The sequence below is a fragment of the Lactuca sativa genome, chromosome 8, assembly GCF_002870075.4.
Source record: "Lactuca sativa cultivar Salinas chromosome 8, Lsat_Salinas_v11, whole genome shotgun sequence".
Taxonomy (NCBI): Eukaryota; Viridiplantae; Streptophyta; class Magnoliopsida; order Asterales; family Asteraceae; genus Lactuca; species Lactuca sativa.
In genome coordinates, this window is record NC_056630.2 from 185,415,073 (window position 1) to 185,435,488 (window position 20,416).

At 34.2% G+C, this 20,416-nt stretch overlaps 2 protein-coding genes and 1 long non-coding RNA gene across 5 annotated transcripts; 2 read left to right on the forward strand and 1 right to left on the reverse strand.

Annotated features, from left to right (window-relative positions):
* Positions 1 to 403: 403 nt before the first annotated feature.
* Positions 404 to 5,332, forward strand: LOC111911848 (disease resistance protein RUN1). 2 transcript variants are annotated; one of them, XM_023907591.3, is made up of 6 exons: positions 405 to 1,049; positions 1,476 to 2,607; positions 2,707 to 3,105; positions 3,207 to 4,067; positions 4,171 to 4,805; positions 5,163 to 5,332. In XM_023907591.3, exons 1-5 carry the CDS (start codon positions 532 to 534, stop codon positions 4,798 to 4,800), a joined length of 3,540 nt encoding a protein of 1,179 aa, XP_023763359.1. In that variant the 5' UTR covers positions 405 to 531; the 3' UTR covers positions 4,801 to 4,805; positions 5,163 to 5,332. The 2 variants fall into 2 exon arrangements, with proteins under 2 accessions (XP_023763358.1, XP_023763359.1); XM_023907590.3 differs by having other exon boundaries at positions 404 to 1,049; positions 4,171 to 5,332.
* A 574-nt stretch (positions 5,333 to 5,906) lies between these two features.
* Positions 5,907 to 9,303, reverse strand: LOC122195329 (uncharacterized). Of its 2 annotated transcripts, none has more exons than XR_006185657.2 (7): positions 8,978 to 9,303; positions 8,074 to 8,241; positions 7,863 to 7,943; positions 7,407 to 7,544; positions 7,224 to 7,307; positions 6,618 to 6,707; positions 5,907 to 6,554 (listed from the first exon to the last, which is right to left on the reverse strand). It is a non-coding gene; the product is annotated as an uncharacterized LOC122195329 (long non-coding RNA). The 2 variants fall into 2 exon arrangements; XR_006185658.1 differs by having other exon boundaries at positions 7,863 to 7,952.
* Positions 8,884 to 17,821, forward strand: LOC111911849 (disease resistance protein RPV1). The gene is made up of 5 exons (XM_042897137.2): positions 8,884 to 9,529; positions 13,966 to 15,094; positions 15,185 to 15,634; positions 15,722 to 16,552; positions 16,670 to 17,821. Exons 1-5 carry the CDS (start codon positions 9,012 to 9,014, stop codon positions 17,288 to 17,290), a joined length of 3,549 nt encoding a protein of 1,182 aa, XP_042753071.1. The 5' UTR covers positions 8,884 to 9,011; the 3' UTR covers positions 17,291 to 17,821.
* The last annotated feature ends 2,595 nt before the right edge of the window (positions 17,822 to 20,416 follow it).

Below are 20,416 nucleotides of genomic sequence, written 5' to 3' on the forward strand. Positions count from 1 at the left end.
AACCAGCAAGGAGCCTTTTTACAATGATTAAGAACCAAATTTGAAACAAAACAAACTGTTGAGAACCTTCTGAGTGAAAAAATAAAATTAAGGAACAAATGCATACCTTACCCAAACCATATGGACAATTCGGGTAATTTACTCTAATGTGAAGAAGTGAAAAACATAGTGACAATTTTATCTTAGTTAATTTTATCAAAATATTATACGCCTTGTAAAATAATAGATTATCACATTTTTAATAGTATTAATTGTTTAAGTAGTTATTAATTATTTATAATACTCCACATTTAATTAGCCAAAATTCAATATTTTCTCAGCTAAAATATCATATGTAGTGTTTGCCTTTTCGAAAAGCCAAGAAACAAGTCAGCTATACAACAAAACAAAAATTGACTTTGGTAAACGTTGACTCAGCTACCAAACACGAGACATTCATCTCGAATTTCGATCTATGACAACCAAAATCAGAAGCACGAAACTTATAATCCCAGCTGATCATATACACTCTTGTATTTCTTTTCAACTTCCATGGCCATCCTCACTGAATTACCAGAAGAACAAGAAGCGGCAATAACATATGATGTTTTCCTGAGTTTCAGAGGGAAAGACACTCGTCTGGGTTTTATGGATCACCTTTACCAAGCTTTGGTGAATGAAAACATCTCTACCTTTCTTGATGAGGAAGAGGTTGAAACTGGGGAAGAACTTAAACCCGAGCTTGCAAGAGCTATAAAAAGCTCCCGTGCTTCCATAGTTGTGTTGTCTAAGAACTACGCATCTTCAACATGGTGTCTGGACGAGCTGGTGATGATCCTTGAGCAACGAAGGGTCTCTGATCATTTTGTTCTCCCTGTTTTTTACAACGTCGAGGCGACACATATCAGGAAGCAAGAAAGCACTTTTGGAGAAGAGTTACTTAAACACAAACAGAGGATTGAGTCCGAAAAAGATGCGGAGAAGAAAATTCAAGGGGCTCGTAAGTTGGAGATGTGGAGGAAAGGACTTACAGAAATTGCTGATTTGAAAGGAAAAGATGCAACAGGAAGGTAAAACTTTTATGCTTTATTTCCGCAGAAGACTGTTCATTTTGTATCGACAGTATATTATCGGCCTATCCAGGATGCAATAGGAAACAAGGAAAAGTAAAAGGGAATCAATTAAACTGGTGTAATAACAAACGACTTTGCTAACCGACACCTTGAGAATCGAAACACTTTTCAAATAAAACTATTATCTTGAATCTTGTTGAAGCCATCTGATATAGTTTCATAGCATTTTGGTCTGTCAAAAATTTTCGTTTCAGTCAAGCTCTCAAACAAACCTTTTAAGCCCTTATCATCGAGGAATTCATTCGGGTCATAATGGAGTCTTGAAATAGATTCGAAGGATTCAAAAGACTAATTATCGATTACATTTATTATTTTTGATTTACATGGGCTGTGACTCGTTTATCATATTTAATTCAATTTCAGACGAGAGACTGTATTCATTGAGGAACTCGTTAAGGAAATTAGTAGCAGACTGGAACTACACACACGGACTAAAATTCCCCATCTAATTGGGATGGACATGTCTATTCTTTCCATAAGTTCCTGGTTGAAAGGAGGATCATCAAAATCTGCTGAAATTCTCACAATATGGGGAATGGCGGGGATCGGAAAGACAACTTTGGCAAAATATATCTATAGGTTGCACTGCCATGAATTTGAAAGAAGTAGCTTTGTTGAAGAGATTGAAAGAAAATGTGCAGAACAAACATATGTACTACTTGATTTACAGAAACAGCTTCTTGGGGACATTCTAAGGAAAAGAATGATTGAAGAACATGATGTAGATGCGTGCACATCTAAGATTGAGAAAGCATTATTTAATAAACCAACACTAGTGGTTCTTGATGGTGTCGATAACTCTGAGCAGGTAGATGTGTTGATCGGCACAAAAGGTTTTCATCCAGGAAGCAAGATTATATTAACAACCAAAGATGGGCCGTTAACAGAAAAAAGTGCAATTTTTGGCATAAAAGTACCTCCAAAACATACAAAGCATGAACTTTATGGTTTAAGTGCTACAGAATCTCTAAGACTTTTATGTTGGCATGCATTCGGACAGTATGATCCTAAGGAAGGTTATGAGGAAGAGGCAATAAGAGCTTCAAAGTTTTGTGGAGGACATCCACTTGCTCTTAAGGTTTTGGGTAGTTCTCTAAATAACGAAGATGTGGCCACATGGAGTGATACCTTTGAAATGCTAGAGACAGGAGAATTCCATGCTCATGTACACAAAGTCCTCCAGATTAGCTTTGATTCTTTGCCATCTGAAAGTTGCAAAGAATTGTTTAAGCATATTGCATGTTTTTTTGTTGGAAAAGATAGAGAAGTTACGGAAACAATATTAAAGGAATGTGGTATTCGCACATCATATGGGATTAAAAAGCTCATCGATAGATGTCTTCTCATGATTGGAGGAAGAAATGAGTTGAGGATGCATCAATTGCTTCAAGAGATGGGGAGAGATTTAGTTCGCAAGGAATCACCTGAGAAGCCATGGAAACGTAGTCGTGTATGGAATCATGGGGAGTCCCTCAATTTGTTGAAAGAAGATAAGGTAATAAAAATAGCATACTCTTCATATATGATCATTACTTTTGTTTCATCCATTAAACACTTTGCATATAAGGCTATCCATCATTATCTTCATGACTAGGGTACAGGAAAGATCCAAGGGCTTGTCCTTGACATGAAAATGTTAGAGAAAGAACCTTTACGTGGATTGAGTGTTGCGGGGCACGAATTGGAAGACAATGATCCAAACATGATTTTTGGAATAGGCCCATCAAACCATAGCATTCTGAAGTTCCCATCTTCTGGTTGCAAGAAAATTGAATTGAGAACAAATGCATTACGGAAGATGGATAAACTAAATCTACTCCAACTCAATCATGTAAAGCTCAAAGGATCCTACAAGAATTTTCCAGAAGGTTTAAGAGGATTGTGTATGCATGGCTTCCAATTGAAATACGTACCTTCAGACTTACCAATGGAAAATTTGGTTGCTCTTGACATGTCTTACAGTAATCTCACACAGCTTTGGAAGAAACCAAAGGTATTGAACTCACAGATTTAATTTACTTAAATTCATTTTTTAATTGATTATATGATATCTTCCTAATACTGTTCTTGATTGAATGATCTTCAATGCATCAGATTCTTGTGTCATTAAAGATTCTTAACCTGAGTTACTGCAAGTTTGTTAGAATTGGTGGCTTCCCTGGGCTACCTGCGCTTGAGAGATTGATCTTAGTAGGATGTGAAAGGTTGACTGAGGTGTGTGAATCAATTGGTGGATGTGATGAACTTGCTTTTCTTGATATGAGCTACTGCAAGGAGCTTCAAAAGATTCCAAGCAGCATTGGCAAGTTAAAGAAACTTAAAGTTCTATCAATAAACGGTTGCATAGGCGCAAGTGCCTTTTCCAGTGAGATGAAAGTGCTAAATGCAGACGATATTAGCATGAAAACTGATAATTCTTTCTCTTCGCTTACAAATTGTATACCAGCAAGTTCAAAATCACTTTTGCTTTCATTGGCTCCATCATTACTATCCTTGTCACTTAAAAATAATAATTTACGGACTGAATCCTTTCCCAAAGACTTTAGTAGCTTGTCGAAGCTGAAGGAATTATATTTAGATGGAAATCCAATTGATTCTTTGCCTGATTGTGTGAGAAGCCTTATCAGGCTCGATAAACTCAGTCTTACAGGATGTTCAAAGTTAACATCAGTTTGCTGCCCCATAATTAGTACACTCAGAGATTTGCGCGTGGATGACTGTCAATCACTCGTTAAAGTAACATTTCATCCAGGAAAGCCACCATACTCTTGTAATTACCTTATGTCGGATTCCGTAACTGAAGTTGAAGGGAAAATCAAAATCCAAGATTTAGCGCAAATTGATGAAAAGATACTATGCAGTTTAGGGTGGACAAATTTACAGCACGTGAAATGTCTTGATCTAACAATCTGGAATTCAGATTCATGGATAAGTGCAAAGAAACTTCCGATCCAGGTACTCTCTCTCTCTCTCTCTCTCTCTCTCTCTCTCATATGTAGAACACAACCATGAATTAATGCTATAAACTTATTATATCCAATTTATATGTTGAATGCAGATGTATTTTGAATTTGGAATATTCAGCACATGTTTTCCCGGGGAAGAGCTTCCAAATTGGTTTGGTAACAGAAGCCCTGGATCATCATTATCATTTACTATTCCATCATCTCCAGTGAATAAAAGTCTTCAGGGATTAAATATAGGCTTTGTGCATATGTTTCCGGGTACAGGACGGGTTAGTGTTTTAGGGATAAAAGTAAGGAATGTGACAAAAAATCGCAGCTGGACATATTATGGTGTTGTATTTGCTATTCAAACAGAGAATGGAGGTTTAGTTTGGTTAAGCCATTGGATGTTTGCTAACAACGAGCTTGAAGCTGGTGATGAAGTTAGTATTAACATAATAGATGATGAGGAAGAAGATGTAGAGCAGGATGGTGTAATAGTAACGGAGTGTGCAATAAGCCCTGTATACACTACTGGAGACAAAGAAGAAGATCCGTTGGGTTATTACAAGTCATGGAAAGTCATGGTTGGTGAATATGTCCCATGTTTTGAATTCACAATAGGAAATTACCTCATTACAAGAAGGATCAAATATATTTATCCTCGTGGAGAACATGGGCATCGTTGGAGGGGCATAAAACCCATGCATAGAGCTAGATATCGATATGGGGTTTTGCGATAACAAGTGTAAGTATTTTAATAAAATTTATCATCAGAGGCATCGCATAGAAATGGGTTATAGGCAAATAATTATTGACTATTAGGTCGTAATTCCTTCCATACCCTAATTGACTATTTCCCTCTATTGTGACTGCTCTATCCTCCCGATATTTTTCAGAACATAGATCCCCTAATTCGCCTCGCAGAAGAGAGACTGTTTCCTGTACTGGTCATTGATTCCATTTGTATTTGGTCCATTAAAGTTATATATACTTAGGTGATGGCTTGTTCAGTCAACCAAATAAAAGTTAAAGGGGGAAAAGGAGTTAGAATAACTATAAAGGAATATTCTAATTTTATTTCTACCTTATGGTGTTGATTCAGGAAAGAGAACTAGAAAGCCTTCCGCTGCCATTGTATCTGAATCCAGCAGAAAAGAGAATATCTTGTTTAGACATTTTGATGTAAAAAGAGCATTGCTTTAAATAAGAACCATGTTCATTTTCATATGCACATAAGGTGTTTGGTAAAAGTTCTCAACCATATCTTTGTTACTTGTGGTATTGATATTGCTAGTTTTAAATATTGGGATCAATCGATGTTGAATATTTGGCAGGAGATGGTATGTACAAACTTGTTTCTGTTAAAGATCATCACTAGCCCAATAAAACAAATATTATTTAGAAGACTTTAGCTTGTTCTAGAATGCTCTAGAAGATTCTAGAACATTATGGAAGACTATGGAAGACTCTGGAATATACCGGAAGAGTCTAGAATACTCTAGAACGACATGGAAGACCCTGGAAGGATATGGATCATTCTAGAAGACACTGGAGCAACCTAGACCTCTCCAGAACATGGTAGAACGTTCTAGAAACATATGGAAGCATGTAGAGTATGTTAGATAGTTCTAGAGTTATCTAGTATGTAGTAAGTGTATGCTAGTATCTAGAACCTTCCTAAGAGGCCTATAAATAGGTATGGAGCTCATTTGCTCCAAACTATCCAAGAAAGCCTCAAAGAAAGCAAAGTGTGTAGTAGTCTCACAAAGTGTAAGTTTCCCTTAAGTGTCTTAATAAAAGTCTTGTTGTTTCCCATATAAAAGAGTCGTGTTCAACAGTTTCTATCACTGGAAACTTGTATTCATCACAATTGTCCAGGTTTGTTGGTTGTTTAACCTTATATAATGCTTAAATATGATGTTATTACATAAACTCCACATCTCTCAAACCACAGTGTATGGCATAGATTGAAGACCCCCCCAGATCCAATGAAGTACTCTGCTACATTCTCTTTTTTCTGCACGTCAAAAGCAAATAGTCTATGAAAGATGATTTTAGAGGCCCATTACAATTACAACACTGATCATTCCAGAATTTTTATCAGCTCCATTTCACAAATTTCTTGTCATCAATCCAAATGCATCTATATTATTCGAGCTGAGCTGAAAGACAACATCAACTATATTTTTCCAAGAGCACCGTGAGCTTTCTAACCAAATCCAAGGAGAGTAAACCATCATCACAATGTATGTTTTTCACTGCTTTAGCCCAAAGCTATCTTTTTTGTTCTTGAATCTCCAAATCCATTTACAATACCTAGTCCTGCCCCCTTGCCTTTATCTGCCATGATTCTATTCCATTTAACCCAAGCCACATGAGATTCATTGGGTTATTCTCCCCAAAAGAACTTACTTCAAAGCATCTAGTGTTCTAGCTCTTTCAAACTTCACATCGGGACTTTGAAAATTGAAAACCAACAATCCCCTCATCCTGTCTGTTATGTCATTTTAAATTTGCTGTGAATAAATTTAAGTAAATAGATGTGTAACGTTGTTACCTCAACTAGCCAATCGACGATAATACCTCTCATCCTGTCTGTTATGTCATGTTGTTGTGACATGTATGTTGGTGAATAACATGTTAGTACCTGCAATTTTATTGGAAAATGTCATTCATTTTGGTCAAGCGGAAATGGGAATTTAAATATGTCTCATTCTACATTCAATCCTTTTTTTAATAACGCATAATACATTGAAAAATCTAGTAAATTATACCTTGTGTTTTCAACTTCAGATTAGGACATTATACTTTAAAAAGAAATGAAAGTAGGATGCTATAAACGTTATGCTATTTCTTGCAATTAATTCAACTTTGACCTCTTTTCCATATTAAGGCATTATATTTCAAAATTTTACTCATACATACCATTATACTTCCAATTTTTTTATAAGACATTATACTTAGGTATTTTTGCCCCCAAATAGAATTGTAATCAGTTTGCCAGTTTAGTCCATGTGTATGGAATGTATGGTTCCCCACTACTCATTTTTTACTTCTAGTAAAAGACACAAATCTTCCATCAACGAATGCCCATGAATACATAAAACAAGAATCCTAATGACAAATGTGCATATAGACAAATAAAAAAAAAAATTAAATCTACCTCTTGCATTTAGTAGTGGGCAAAAATTTTATCAATGTACTCAATCAGCATTGTCAATGTCCAAAAGCGGCTCCTCGTATACATCTTCATCCCGAAATAAGGATCCAATACTTTTAAGTTATTTTCAACTTAAAAGAAGAAAAGAACAAGAAGATTAAACCCAAAGATGAGAAAATAAATTACCATCGTCTCTATGTCATCCAGCATAGCTTCTGTATGTTGAACAAACATTGGTGCATTCAAATCATCTTCAGCATCAATGATGCTCAAGTTTTCAGTCTCAATCTCATAAGAGATAATTTGGAATTTTGGCTTTTTACCCTGTCATCAAAAGGAAGTTGATGTATACAATATGCAAACTTAGATATACCATAAAAGAAATAAAAATAGGGGTTAAAGTCGCTCAAACTGTAGGCAGATTCTTACAATCTTTAAAAAGAAATCACAATGTATCCACAAAATCAAGAAATAAGGCCTTTTACAGACTTAGTAATGGATCAACTGGAACAAGTTTCTTACTAACCATGGGTTTTTTTCTAGAAAGAAAGAATATCAACATGGGTACTTGAGGAAAGAGAAGATCAATGTTCACAAAGGTTAATGGATGAATAAGAAAGATACACGAGTTGATTTTATTACCCTGGTAAACCATTAGCAGCATAAGGATATGCTGGTGGAGCTCTGATGATGTTCTTGTTGATATTACTCAATGCTCTCCTCCTGTAAAGCCTAAAAGTATCAGATTTAAGTAGGTTTATAAGAATCTTTCCTTATTCAGACATTTTATCAAACAGGTCGTCTACATTTACTGAAGAAAGAACTACTACTTGTGGATCTTCATTTCAATTACCTAGTGTTCTTGTAGGGCGGATTACATTTGTTTTCTCTGGAAGATTTTCATTTGTTTTCTCTCTCCCGCCATCACAATGCTCCCATATTTCATAATCACCAAACAGATGTTGGGTAGGGCATTCAGGCATTTGAACATCCACAAATAAAGATCTTTGTGTTTCCTACACTGAAGGAGAGAATGAAAATCAGAACATATGCATGGGATTTGAGTGCTCAAAGGACGTAGATAAAACAATGAAATATGCTCTGAGATGTTGTGAACCTATTATTACAAATCTGCATCTTTCTACATGACATACTTTACTTACTCATCTAGATTCTAGCATGGTTTTGGTGTTAATTGGTATGAGGAAACAACTGAGACATGCATAAAAGTGACAATGCAGAAAACTATTGTTCGTTTTTTTGTGATTAGAAGATTACCTCATAACTTCACAGATAGTAAAAACATGGAAAACAAAGTAACCTCAAAGAAGAGACAAGACGAACAGCTCTTAAGTTCAATAAGCTCATTTAGGTTGGTCATGTGGTAGCCTTGGACTCAACCTTGTTATCTTGAGGCAAAATTGATACCAAATTCACTAGACTGAATCCCAAAGGACCAAACTTACAACTTCGAAAGTTATTGGACCGATTCATAAAGGGACCATTTTTTTCAATTTTCTCTATTATTTATGTAATAGTAGCTATTTATAAAAGTCCTTAATAAGCCAAAGTTTAATATTTTTTAAAAGTTACAAATCATATTTTATTGTTGTCTTTTAGAAAAGCCAAAAAGAATCTATTTAAGTGCAGACCAAGTCAAGCTAAACAAGACAACAAACATTGAACTTGCTACCAAACGATGACTAGTTTAGATCAAAGACAACCAAAATCAGAAGTAGTGAAACTTATAATCCTACCTGATCATATACAGTCTTGTAATTCACAACTTTCATGGCCATCCTCACTGAATTATCAGAAGAACAAGAAGCCCCAATAACATATGATGTTTTCCTGAGTTTCAGAGGGAAAGACACTCGTCTAGGTTTTACGGATCACCTCTACCAAGCTTTGGTGAATGAAAACATCTCTACCTTTCTTGATGAGGAAGAGGTTGAAACCGGTGAAAAACTTAAACCCGAGCTTGAAAGAGCTATAAAAGGCTCTCGTGCTTCAATAATTGTTTTATCTAAGAACTACGCATCTTCAACATGGTGCCTGGATGAGCTCATGATGATCCTTGAGCAACGAAGGGACTCTAACCATATTGTCCTCCCCATTTTTTACAACGTTGAGCCTACACATATCAGGAAGCAAAAGAGCACTTTTGGAAAAGCGTTATTTAAACACAAACAGAGGATTGAGTCCGAAAAGGATGCGGAGAAGAAAATTGAAGATGCTCATAAGTTGGAGATGTGGACGAAAGGACTTACAAAGATTGCTGATTTGAAAGGAAAAGATGCAACTGGGAGGTAAAACATTCATCCAATATTTCCACAAACTTCTTCACTTTTGTATGGAGAACTACAACCAAAATACATCATATAATGGAAACAAGTAGTGGCGGATGCTCTTAGGGGCCGGGGGGCCATGGCCCCCCTGATTTTGACGTTCATAATACATGTATACATGTATATCAGTTACGAAATATCACCAAAAAGACTGATTAGGCCCGCTTGTTTTAAACAGTTTTACATATACTGGTTATTAACTTTGAGACTATATAAATAATCAACTGTTTAAAATTCCGAAAATCACTGCAAAAAATCAAATCTAACCTTTTTTGTTTAGGAAACCAAGGTATTGTTTGTTTTTTGTCTGCAGATATGCGTGGTCTCTTCTGTCTGCGCCGCGCAGACATTAGCATTCGCAGACTGTTTGTTTTTTTGAAAACCGCAGACCTAAAAATGTCTGCGCTGCCTCTTCTTGGCGCAGATGTGGATCATATTCTTCTAACATATTCTAACATCTTCAGACATCTTCTAGCCTAAAAAAACATATATATCTTTATTTTTTTTCAAGTTTTCTTTTAATTTATATATTTTCCAACTTTATTAATTATAAACAATTTGAAAAAAAAAATAGATAACTAAAAAAAAAATTGACGATACAAACATGATATTTTTGACAAATTTATAAATAAAGATTTATTATAATAATAATCGTTGAAGTTGTTTATATAAATATGAAAAAAAATCATAATATATTCCTATATTTTTTTGCCAAATTTTGTAAAACATTATTTAATATAGTTCCGTTAATTTCTTGAAAAAAATATTTATGGTACGTTTTTAATTGATTTAATTGAAAAAATCGAAGTTTATTTTCATCCATTTATGTATCAAACTCTTTGATCAATAATTATAATGTTTAGTTATAATTTTGCAATCAAAGTTGTTGGTTTTTATCAAATATATATATATATATATATATATATATATATATATATATATATATATATATATACACGTTAATTCATATCATTTTTATTTTTATTTTTATATAATAATACATAAAAGTTGATCTAGATTTGTTAATTATTTATAACAAAGTCATAAAAATATTAAAAAATAGTTTATTTAGATTTCAGTTTATTTTAGTAGCCCACAGATGTTAAAAAAACAAACAACCTTCTTTTTTCAGATTACAGACGTTTGGTCCACCTCGTCTACTGCAGAAGTCTATAGATGTGGTCCGCAGACTGCAAACATTTTGCCTCATAAAAAACAAATAACACCAAATCAATCAAAAAACTAATCTTAAAACTCTATAAAAACCCATCAATCTATAATCTAATAAGTTTTGCGTTTAAGAAAATGATAAATCACAGAAAAGAAATCTTAAATCTGACCGAAAACGTCACCTCCGCCTCGAGCCTCCTCACGGGTTGTCGGATTGCTCGCTATTCCAGTACACACACACACACACACACACACACACACACTCTCTCTCTCTCTCTCTCTCTCTCTCTCTATGTTGGTCGTCGGACTACTCGCCGATTCCATATGATCTCTTTGCTCTTTGTCGGTCACGTGACTGTTGGCTGCCATTTTTCACTCTTTTTTCCTCACCACCGCCGGAGTAACAAATAAGGTGTGTGTATTTGGTATTCTCTTTATCTTTTTCTCTATTTCTTCATGTCATTAGTTACTAGGTCAAAACAAATTGTGTATATCTATCTAAAAGATACGAAAAGACGCAAGTCTAAAAGCTGCAAAAAAAAACCAATCTTTACATTATTGAATAAACACATTTATTTCTTACTTCTTAATTCTTATTACTTATTTGTTATTTCACTGAAATAAATGAAAAAGAATTAACATAGTCACTAAGACTCATATATGTAAAACATAATATATGAATAATTACAATCGTATGGTAAGTAATATGTAAAATATAAAACAAACAAAGTAAAGATATTCCTTAGTATGGTTAGAATTTTATAACATAAATGTATCTATTAATTACCAAAATTTATTTTATATTGTTACATCAATTACTATTTTTCTTAAAATTATTGTTTATTAGAATATATAGTTGTTTCTTAGTAGATATTTGCCTTCGTTATGTTGGATTATTATGTAAATGTAGTTATTTGCTAATTTTTATGTAGCGAATATCATTATGGAAATCAGTCGATCTTTAAAATGTTATTTGTCGTTTCTAATAAAAATGTCTATCTTTAAATGGTTCCTTTTGAAATTTTGATATCGACTTCCCTAGTTTTAATGCTCGTGTTCCACCCCTGGAACCAAGTCCATACAAAGCTGTGGAAACATATACAAATTAAGTGGCCCCACCATTTGGTTAAATTGTGTGTATATTTTTTTTAGTCCCTCTCATATTAATTAAAAGGATGCAAAAGACTAAATAATTATTGACAGGTTTTGTTTATTTTGGACCAAACTGCACAAACAGTCCTTGTGGTCTGCTCAGAATTGTCACTTTGGTCAAAAAAAAGTTTGGACTAGCACCACAGGTCCAAATTTTTCATTTTGTTGCGAGTTTAATCAAAATCACCTTTAGAATTTCTTCAAATGACGGATTTAGCCCTTTCTATTTGTTTTTTCCTTTACTATTTTTTATTATTTAATTACAAAGGGTCCTCTCTCTCTCTCTCTCTCTCTCTCTCTCTCTCTCTCTCTCCGGACAATCATTCAAGAACATATACAATCAAAAATACACTCCCCTTCCCTTTGTTCTTCCTCCTTGCAACCCAAACCCACCAACAACCTTCCTTTGTCTTTCTCCAATGACTATCGTCTTCCAAAATCGATTTTCTATGTTCAAAATATCTGTTGTGAATCATTTTCTTTTTGGTAGAAACCGGGTTTCATCTTCTCCAGCCCAATTTCTAGGTTTCATCTTATGGGTTTCCTCTTCTCAGTTTCTGGGTTTCATCTTCCATTATCGACATATAAGGATCCTTCGTCGTCAAAGACGTTGGGGAAGGCGACATCATTGAAGAGAAAAATGTTGCTTTCTAGAGCCTTCATCGGATTAACTAGTCAGTATAGTAACGGTAGTCCTAGAAAAGTCGAAGAAGGATAGATATGAAGATCAAGGTCGTCGGAGCCACAACGAACCCTAGCTCCGATTAGGGTTTCGTCGCCACTGCTATGAAGATCTAGTTAGGGTTTTGCCTCCGTTTTAGATCTATCTATCTCACTGTCAATCTGAAATCCCTCACCATAGTTTCTATGAAGATCCACTACAAAAACACTCGCTGCTATGAAGATCCACAACAAACCCTAGCTCCGATTCCTTCCTCTTGTTATATCGAAAACATCTTTTTCTCCATCATCATCTTTATTCCATTCGAAACCAGAGCTGCAAATTGATTTGGTGATGGAGTAGACAGTTTCAACGGACATGATAATGCTTCAAACTGTAGCATGAGCAAGAGGAGAGAGAAGCAAATGAATGGTGTTCTTGAAGTACCAATTTTCATGTGTTTTATAGAACTTCTTCTGGTTATAAAGGTTTGAAAATTATGGATTTTTGAGGTTATAAGCTTCATATTGTTTGTGTTTGCAGTGGTATTAATTCATGGAAGCTTAGTGTATATATATATATATATATATATATATATATATATATATATATATATATATATATATATATATATATATATATATGGGTAAAGTGAATATACCTAACAACCTTATATAAGCTTAGGTACCTAACATCATCAAACTACGTCATTTTGCATTAAATTTTCATTGCAATCATCCAACGTTCTTAAACTTCATCCCTAAACTTGATTTACTTCAAAAAAGTTTGGAAATTCATCATTATATATCTCCTACATCCTTCCATTTGTAGCGGTATGATATGAAGCCCATCAGGTGGTGTTCGATAGAAAGACGTGATGTAAAAGAAAGATATTTGTGAAAGTCCAAAGATTTTTTAAGTAATCAAGTTATGGGTTTGAAGTTTAAGAACCTTAGACAATTACAATGTAAATATGATACAAGCCAATGTAGTATTATGGAGTTAGGTACCTAAGCTTATATAAGGTTGTTAGGTATATTCACTTTACCCTATATATATATATATATATATATATATATATATATATATATATATATATATATATAGAGAGAGAGAGAGAGAGAGAGAGAAGTAATTTCTTTTTTATTTTTCTTTTAATTAGAAAAGTTTTTAAATAATTAAAAAAACTAAAAAAGAAAAAAGTAAGGGTAAAATCGTCATTATAAAAAAATTAAACGCACATGGGACCAAACTCGCAACAAAATTAAAACTTTGGACCTGTGGTACTAGTCCAAACTTTTTTGGACCAAAATGACAATTTTGAGTAAACCACAGGGACCATTTTTGCAGTTTAGTCTTTATTTTGATATATGGGCTGCTGTGTCTTGTTGATCGAATTTGATTGCTTTTTCAGAAGAGAGACGGAGGTCATTGAAGAAGTCGTGAAAGAAATTAGTACGAGACTGGAACTACACTTGCAAACGAGAATGCCACTCATAATTGGGATGGAGGATTCTATTTTTACCATCAGTTCCTGGATAAAAGGGGGATCTTCTGAAGCTGCTGAAATTCTCACAATTTGGGGAATGCCTGGGATCGGGAAAACAACATTGGCAAAACATATGTATATGTTGCACTGCCATGAATTTGAAAGAAGTAGCTTTGTTGAAGCCATTGGAAGAAGAAGCGCACAACAAACATGTTCCCAACTAGATTTGCAAAAACAGCTACTTGGAGACATTCTCAAGAAAACAAAGATTGAAGAGAATAATGCAGATCTGTGCACATCTAAGGTTGAAAAGGCATTATCTAGGAAGAATACACTTTTGGTTCTTGATGATGTTGATAACTTTGAGCAACTGGATGTGTTGATTGGAACAAAAGGTTTTCATCCAGGAAGCAAGATTATAGTAACAACCAAAGATAAGTCCCTAACAGAAAAGTGTTCATTGTTTCGTATGAAATTCCCTCCAAAACATACAAAGCATGCACTTCGTGTCTTAAGTGATACTGAATCTGTAAGACTTTTATGTTGGCATGCATTTGGAAACAATGATCCCAGGAAAGGTTATGAGAAAGAAGCAGAACAAGTTGCCAAGTATTGTGGAGGACATCCATTGTCTCTTAAAGTTTTGGGTAGCTCATTAATTAATAAAGATGCAGCCATATGGAGTGATGTCCTTGAAATGTTGGAGGCGAAAGGATATTTAACAGATGTACAAGATGTTCTGCAAATTAGCTTTGGTTCTTTATCAGGGGACTGTAAAGAACTTTTCAAGCACATTGCTTGCTTTTTTGTTGGAAAAGAAAGAGAATTTACAGAAACAATATTAAAGGAATGCGGGTTTCAAACATCATATGGGATTAAAAAGCTCATCGATAGATGTCTTCTCACAATTGGAGATTATAATGAGTTTACAATGCATCAGTTGCTTCAAGATATGGGGAGAGATTTAGTACGCAAAGAATCACCTGATAAGCCATGGAAGCGTAGTCGAGTATGGAAACATGAGGAGTCCCTCAATTTATTGAAAAAAGACAAGGTAAACACAACATAGTCATCATGAGTATTTGTTAGCTCTATCATCTATATAACACTTAATGTTTGTTGTAATTTTCTTTTTGATATATAGGGTACCCAAAGAACTCAAGGTCTTATCCTTGACATGAATTTATTGAGGGAAGAGACATTATGTAGATCAATAAGTAATGTGACACAGCATAATTTCCAAAATGATGATCTGAACAAGAGTTTTGGAGCTGCTCAACCAATCCAGATTGTCTATGAGTTCTTTTTAAGAATTTTGTTGTTTTTTGCTCGACTTCTACTAATGCTTTCGTCTTCTCGTTGCAAAAAAGTCGAATTAAGAGCAGATGCATTAAGAAAGATGGATAAGCTAAAGCTGCTCCAACTCAACAATGTAAAAATGGACGGATCTTACAAGAATTTTCCAAAAGGTTTAAGGTGGTTGTCCATGCATGGATTCCATTCAAATGTCATACCTTCAGACTTACCAATGGAAAATTTGGTTGCTCTTGACATGTCTCACAGTAATCTGACACAGCTCTGGAAGAAGCCTAAGGTATGAAATTAAAGCTTTTACTTCAATTTTTAGACTACTAATATCTTTGTTATAATAATCTTGATTAGAAGATATCCAATGGAACAGGTTCTTGGGTCATTGAAGATTCTTAATCTGAGTTATTGCAAGCTTGTTAGAGTTGAAGGCTTCTCTGGGCTACCTGCACTCCAGAGGTTGATTCTTAAAAGCTGTGAAAGCTTGGTTCATGTGTGTGAGTCAATTGGCGGATGTGATGGCCTTGTTATTATTGACTTGAGCCAATGCAGTAAGCTTAATAATGTTCCTATAAGTGTTAGTAAGTTAAAGAATGTTAGAAGCTTATCATTAGACGGTTGCTTAGGTGCTAGTGAATTTCTAATGCGGATGAAGGATATGGAGTCATATGCATCTTCCTCTTCTGTTGGAGAATTTTTAGGGAAAACTCCAAAATCATTTTTGCTACCTTCACTAGTAACCTTGTCGCTTGTAGGCAATAATTTATCTAACGAATCCTTTCCAAAGGACTTCAGTAGCATGTCAATGCTGAAGGAATTATATCTAAGTAAGAATCCAATTGATTCCCTGCCGGATTGTGTGAGAAGCCTTAGCAGGCTTGAGGTACTCAATGTTGATGATTGTTGGATGTTGAAGTCAGTATTGTGCCCTCCACCTACAATCAAATCTTTGTCTACTGAAAAGTGTTTTTCACTTATTAAGATAACATTCCCTCAAGAAATGTCGACCCCACCAGCTGTATATTACAAGGGTTCAGAGTCATTGACCGAAATTGAAGGCATAATAAAATTTCAAGCTATAGCACAAATTGATGAGCAGATATTATGTAGCTTGGGGTGGACAAATTTACAACATGTGAAAGATCAGAAGATGCAGATATGGGATTCATATAAATTGTCTTTTTCAAATAAACTCCCAGTCCAGGTATTCTCTTACTTCTGCTCTGTTTCTATGGATCTCACAAACACACACACACACACACACACACACTAATATGCATAAAATTCATAGAATTTAATGTTTTTTTTTTTTTTTTTGCAGATGTTTTACGAATTTGGAATATTTAGCACATGTTTTCCTGGGAAAGCAGTTCCAGATTGGTTACCTCATATTCATAAAAGCAAGGGGTCATCAATATCAATATCAATAGCCATGCCATCATCTTCAATGAATAAAACCATACAAGGAATAAATATATGCTTTGTGCATACATTCACACGCACAGGAAAGTTAAGTTGGTTAAAAATTAAAGTAGAGAACGTGACAACAAATCACACCTGGATATATTATGGTCATATATTTGCTTTACCAGAAACAGATGAAGATGTAGTATGGTTAAGTCATTGGATGTTTGGGGAGAATGAGATTAAAAATGGTGATGAAATTTGTGTTACAATATTAGAAGATCCTTTGAGAAATTTTGGAGCAATGGTAAGAGAGTGTGCAATCAGTCCTTTGTATGATACTGATAAGGAGAATGAAGAAGATCCTTTGAGTTATTACAAGTCGTGGAAACATATTCTTGGTGGTGATCTGTCCGCTTTTCAACTAGACTCAGGAGACTACTTGCTAGAACGTTTTAATATTGTTTATTATACCCTTTTATATTATAGGATAATTTCATATAAAATATCAAATAATTTTATAAAGGTACACAGTTAATTCTAAAATATTTTTCCATTTCCAAATTTAATAGGTAAAGTAATGGGATTAGTTATTGCTCCTTAACATCGAATATTGATGAACTTGCAGATCATGAGCGTTTGTATTAACTGTTGGATTAATTCAGAAAATAAGATCCAGGGGTATTTTCGGAAGTTTATTTATTTAATACTTTTTTCTTCCAGTTTTTGTGTATGAGCAGGACACCTTTAGACTTAGTATGAATAGGGTATGACATTTCTTTGTATTTAATTAAGAACCAAGTTTTTTTCAGCAATTAGTACTTAGGCTCCAAGTATATTATCCTCTTCATCTTTGTTTCAAGTTCATCTGTTTCTTTGCCTTGGTGCACAAGGTGCAGGGGAGTAAATCTGCCCATGTCATTATATTACTGGTATTGAATCAGCCCTTTTGAGGCAAGTCTTTCTCAACCTAATTGCAGCTTTTCTTTTGTTTTATAAAAGGTTTCGTTCCAAAAAAAGGACCGGGTGTTTTCTAGTGAGGACTAAATAGATTAATAAGATGGGACAGAATAAATGAGGTATACATGAAAGCAGGATCACAAAATTATTCCTCAAAAGAACCAGAAGATTAAATACTGTGTCAAGTGTGGATGTGTCTACTCCTATTTCCAATAATTTAGATGCAGTAAAGGGAAAAGCAATTTATCAGCTTATCATTTGTTGATATAGAAATAACAGGCTTGGTGTAGGTGAAATGGCCCCATTAGCTGGAATTGGGGTTACACCACCTACAACAACAAATGACAAAACTTATTATCATTCCTTCTTTTTCTTTTCACATCTATGGATATGCTTATTATCATGACCTGAGAAAGAAAAGAAAATTAGATACTACAGAGAATCAAATGGGCCTTAAGAATAAGATCCTCCTACCTTGGACATAGAAGGGCAATATGACTGGATTACAATTTTCAACCACATAAAGATCTGTTAAATGTTCTTTTAGAAAGTAATCATAAAGGAAGCACCACTTGGATTTACCATCAACAAATGATGGAAAATTTCAAATTTGAGGCCTCGGCATTACATCGAGCACCTGGTGGGCAGAATTTGCAAGCCAGTTTTATAGGACTCAAAATCACAAATAATAAAAAAAAACATACAAAAAATAAGGAAAGAACGGATCCAATGGCACATACATGGCTACTTTATCCTTCATGTAAATATGGTTTTTCGAATTCTGCCATTGTTATCAGATCTTGAAACTTTTCTACAATAGAAAAATCATTTGTTAAAAATAAACTGAAACAACTATGAAATAAAATAAATCAGAGACTGTCATACCTTCTTGACAGATTTTTGCACACACTATTGCACTGCTCATATATTTATCAAGCCCAAGAAACATATCTACACGTAAATATAGAATCAGGAGTTGTTTCAGTTCTAACACAAACTCGACCTCAATTTGATGTATGGTCATCCTTCCACCTGAAAAGTAAGAAAAAAATAGATACATTGTAATTTATTCACTACAAATTTGCCACAAAACATACCTGATGTGGTGGAAATGAGGTTCCCATCTGCAAAAAAAAAAAACATATTTATATAAAGAGAACAAGCCCAGATTTCACACATTGTCTATAACTATCGATTTTAACATATAGTGTCCTGGAGTTGTAGCTAACATCCATGCTACCAATTACCAAAGTAGAGCAAATTCCCATTTAACGTCAGGCATGTTGCTCTGTAATAACCTTCGTTCCCCTCTACCTTTATCCCGAAATCAAAGATGGCTTACCATCATATGGAAAATTTAGTATCAGTTTTGAAATCTTGATTCTGTGTTTCAAGGTATTTCTCAATTCCCTTGATTATTTGTTCTCATTTTTTTCTAATGCATAGACAATGCATGCTAACTGTTTGTGGAAATGCCCAAGTGAAACTAATCTGGGATTTTGCGTTTTTGCTATGCGTTAAGGTTTTCATATGTATGAACTGCATATCAATGAAGCATGATATTACTTAAATTCCATTTTTTTTATCTTCATGGAGTTATCTTATGTTTGGAACATCCTTGCTTTATTGGTACTCTTCGTGTTTCTCTCTCTCCAATTTTGACCAGATTGGAAGTTTTCACAGGAGTTCCTCAAGGGTGAATATTTTGCACACAAACTTTTCTTTTTTCTAAATATGAAGTACTTTTTTAGTTAATCATGTTGGGGATATATAGTAACTGACTACTTCTCACTTGATATCATTTGATGGGAAGAAAATATAAGCTGAGTTTCTGTTGCATCATGAAATTTTCAGGTAAACTATATGAAATGTTATTTTGGATATATAGTACAATGCATTCTTTTTAGGGTTAAATTGCAATAAAGAGCAATGCACTTTGACTTCATTTCTAATTTGATAATTAGACTTTATAAATCGTTTTCCAAAAATGAATCTTTGATGTAAATTTGAAAAACTTATAAAATGATGAGGTAGTTTGATGATTTTACTACCTATTTTCGAAAGTTAGGTGATTTTGGTGAACATTTTTAAAGTTTTGTGATCAGGGAGGTTTTACTTCAAGGGAAAGGATAAAAATATACTTGAGAAGTTGATTTATCTTTTGATTTCTTTTATATATTATTATAGTTTTCAATCTTTATATCTATTTAACATCTTTCCTTGTGGTCCTGTTATCTAATCTTGGTCCATGGCTGTCAAATTTAACAGCCCAAATGTTAAGTTTGGGAAAATGGCAATTATTAAACAAATGTATAAATGGGGGCAAAATCGTCATTCGATATTTTTGACATATGTTTTCCTATTGGGGGTGAGGTGTTTGCATCTTGCTACTATAGGTAAAGAATTGCATGTTAATGCTCTGATGGGTAAAAACAAAATACATCACCCCTATTATGTTAAATGCTTCAAGTAGCACTGGATTTATGATGAGTTGTTTATTAAAATTTATTATTTCAGTGGTAAAACTTGTGTGGATGCTAGGACTCCTTGGAAGAGGGTTGTGTATAGTTAGCACTAACTATAGCTTCCCCTATTGCTTTTTAGCTTTGAAGCATTTGTCCGAAGTTGACCTAAAATACCTTTATGAAGCAACATATATCTGCACAGTGATATTTATTCTAATGTTTTTGTCTTTACTAATTTA

Excerpts from the sequence above, each read along its gene's own strand:
- LOC111911849 (XM_042897137.2), top strand. The coding sequence starts at position 9,012 with ATGGCCATCCTCACTGAATTATCAGAAGAACAAGAAGCCCCAATAACA. Across the intron at positions 9,530-13,965 it reads GGAAAAGATGCAACTGGGAG|AAGAGAGACGGAGGTCATTG; the intron begins GTAAAACATTCA and ends TTGCTTTTTCAG. Across the intron at positions 15,635-15,721 it reads AGCTCTGGAAGAAGCCTAAG|GTTCTTGGGTCATTGAAGAT; the intron begins GTATGAAATTAA and ends CCAATGGAACAG.
- LOC111911848 (XM_023907590.3), top strand. The coding sequence starts at position 532 with ATGGCCATCCTCACTGAATTACCAGAAGAACAAGAAGCGGCAATAACA. Across the intron at positions 3,106-3,206 it reads AGCTTTGGAAGAAACCAAAG|ATTCTTGTGTCATTAAAGAT; the intron begins GTATTGAACTCA and ends TCAATGCATCAG. Across the intron at positions 4,068-4,170 it reads CAAAGAAACTTCCGATCCAG|ATGTATTTTGAATTTGGAAT; the intron begins GTACTCTCTCTC and ends TGTTGAATGCAG.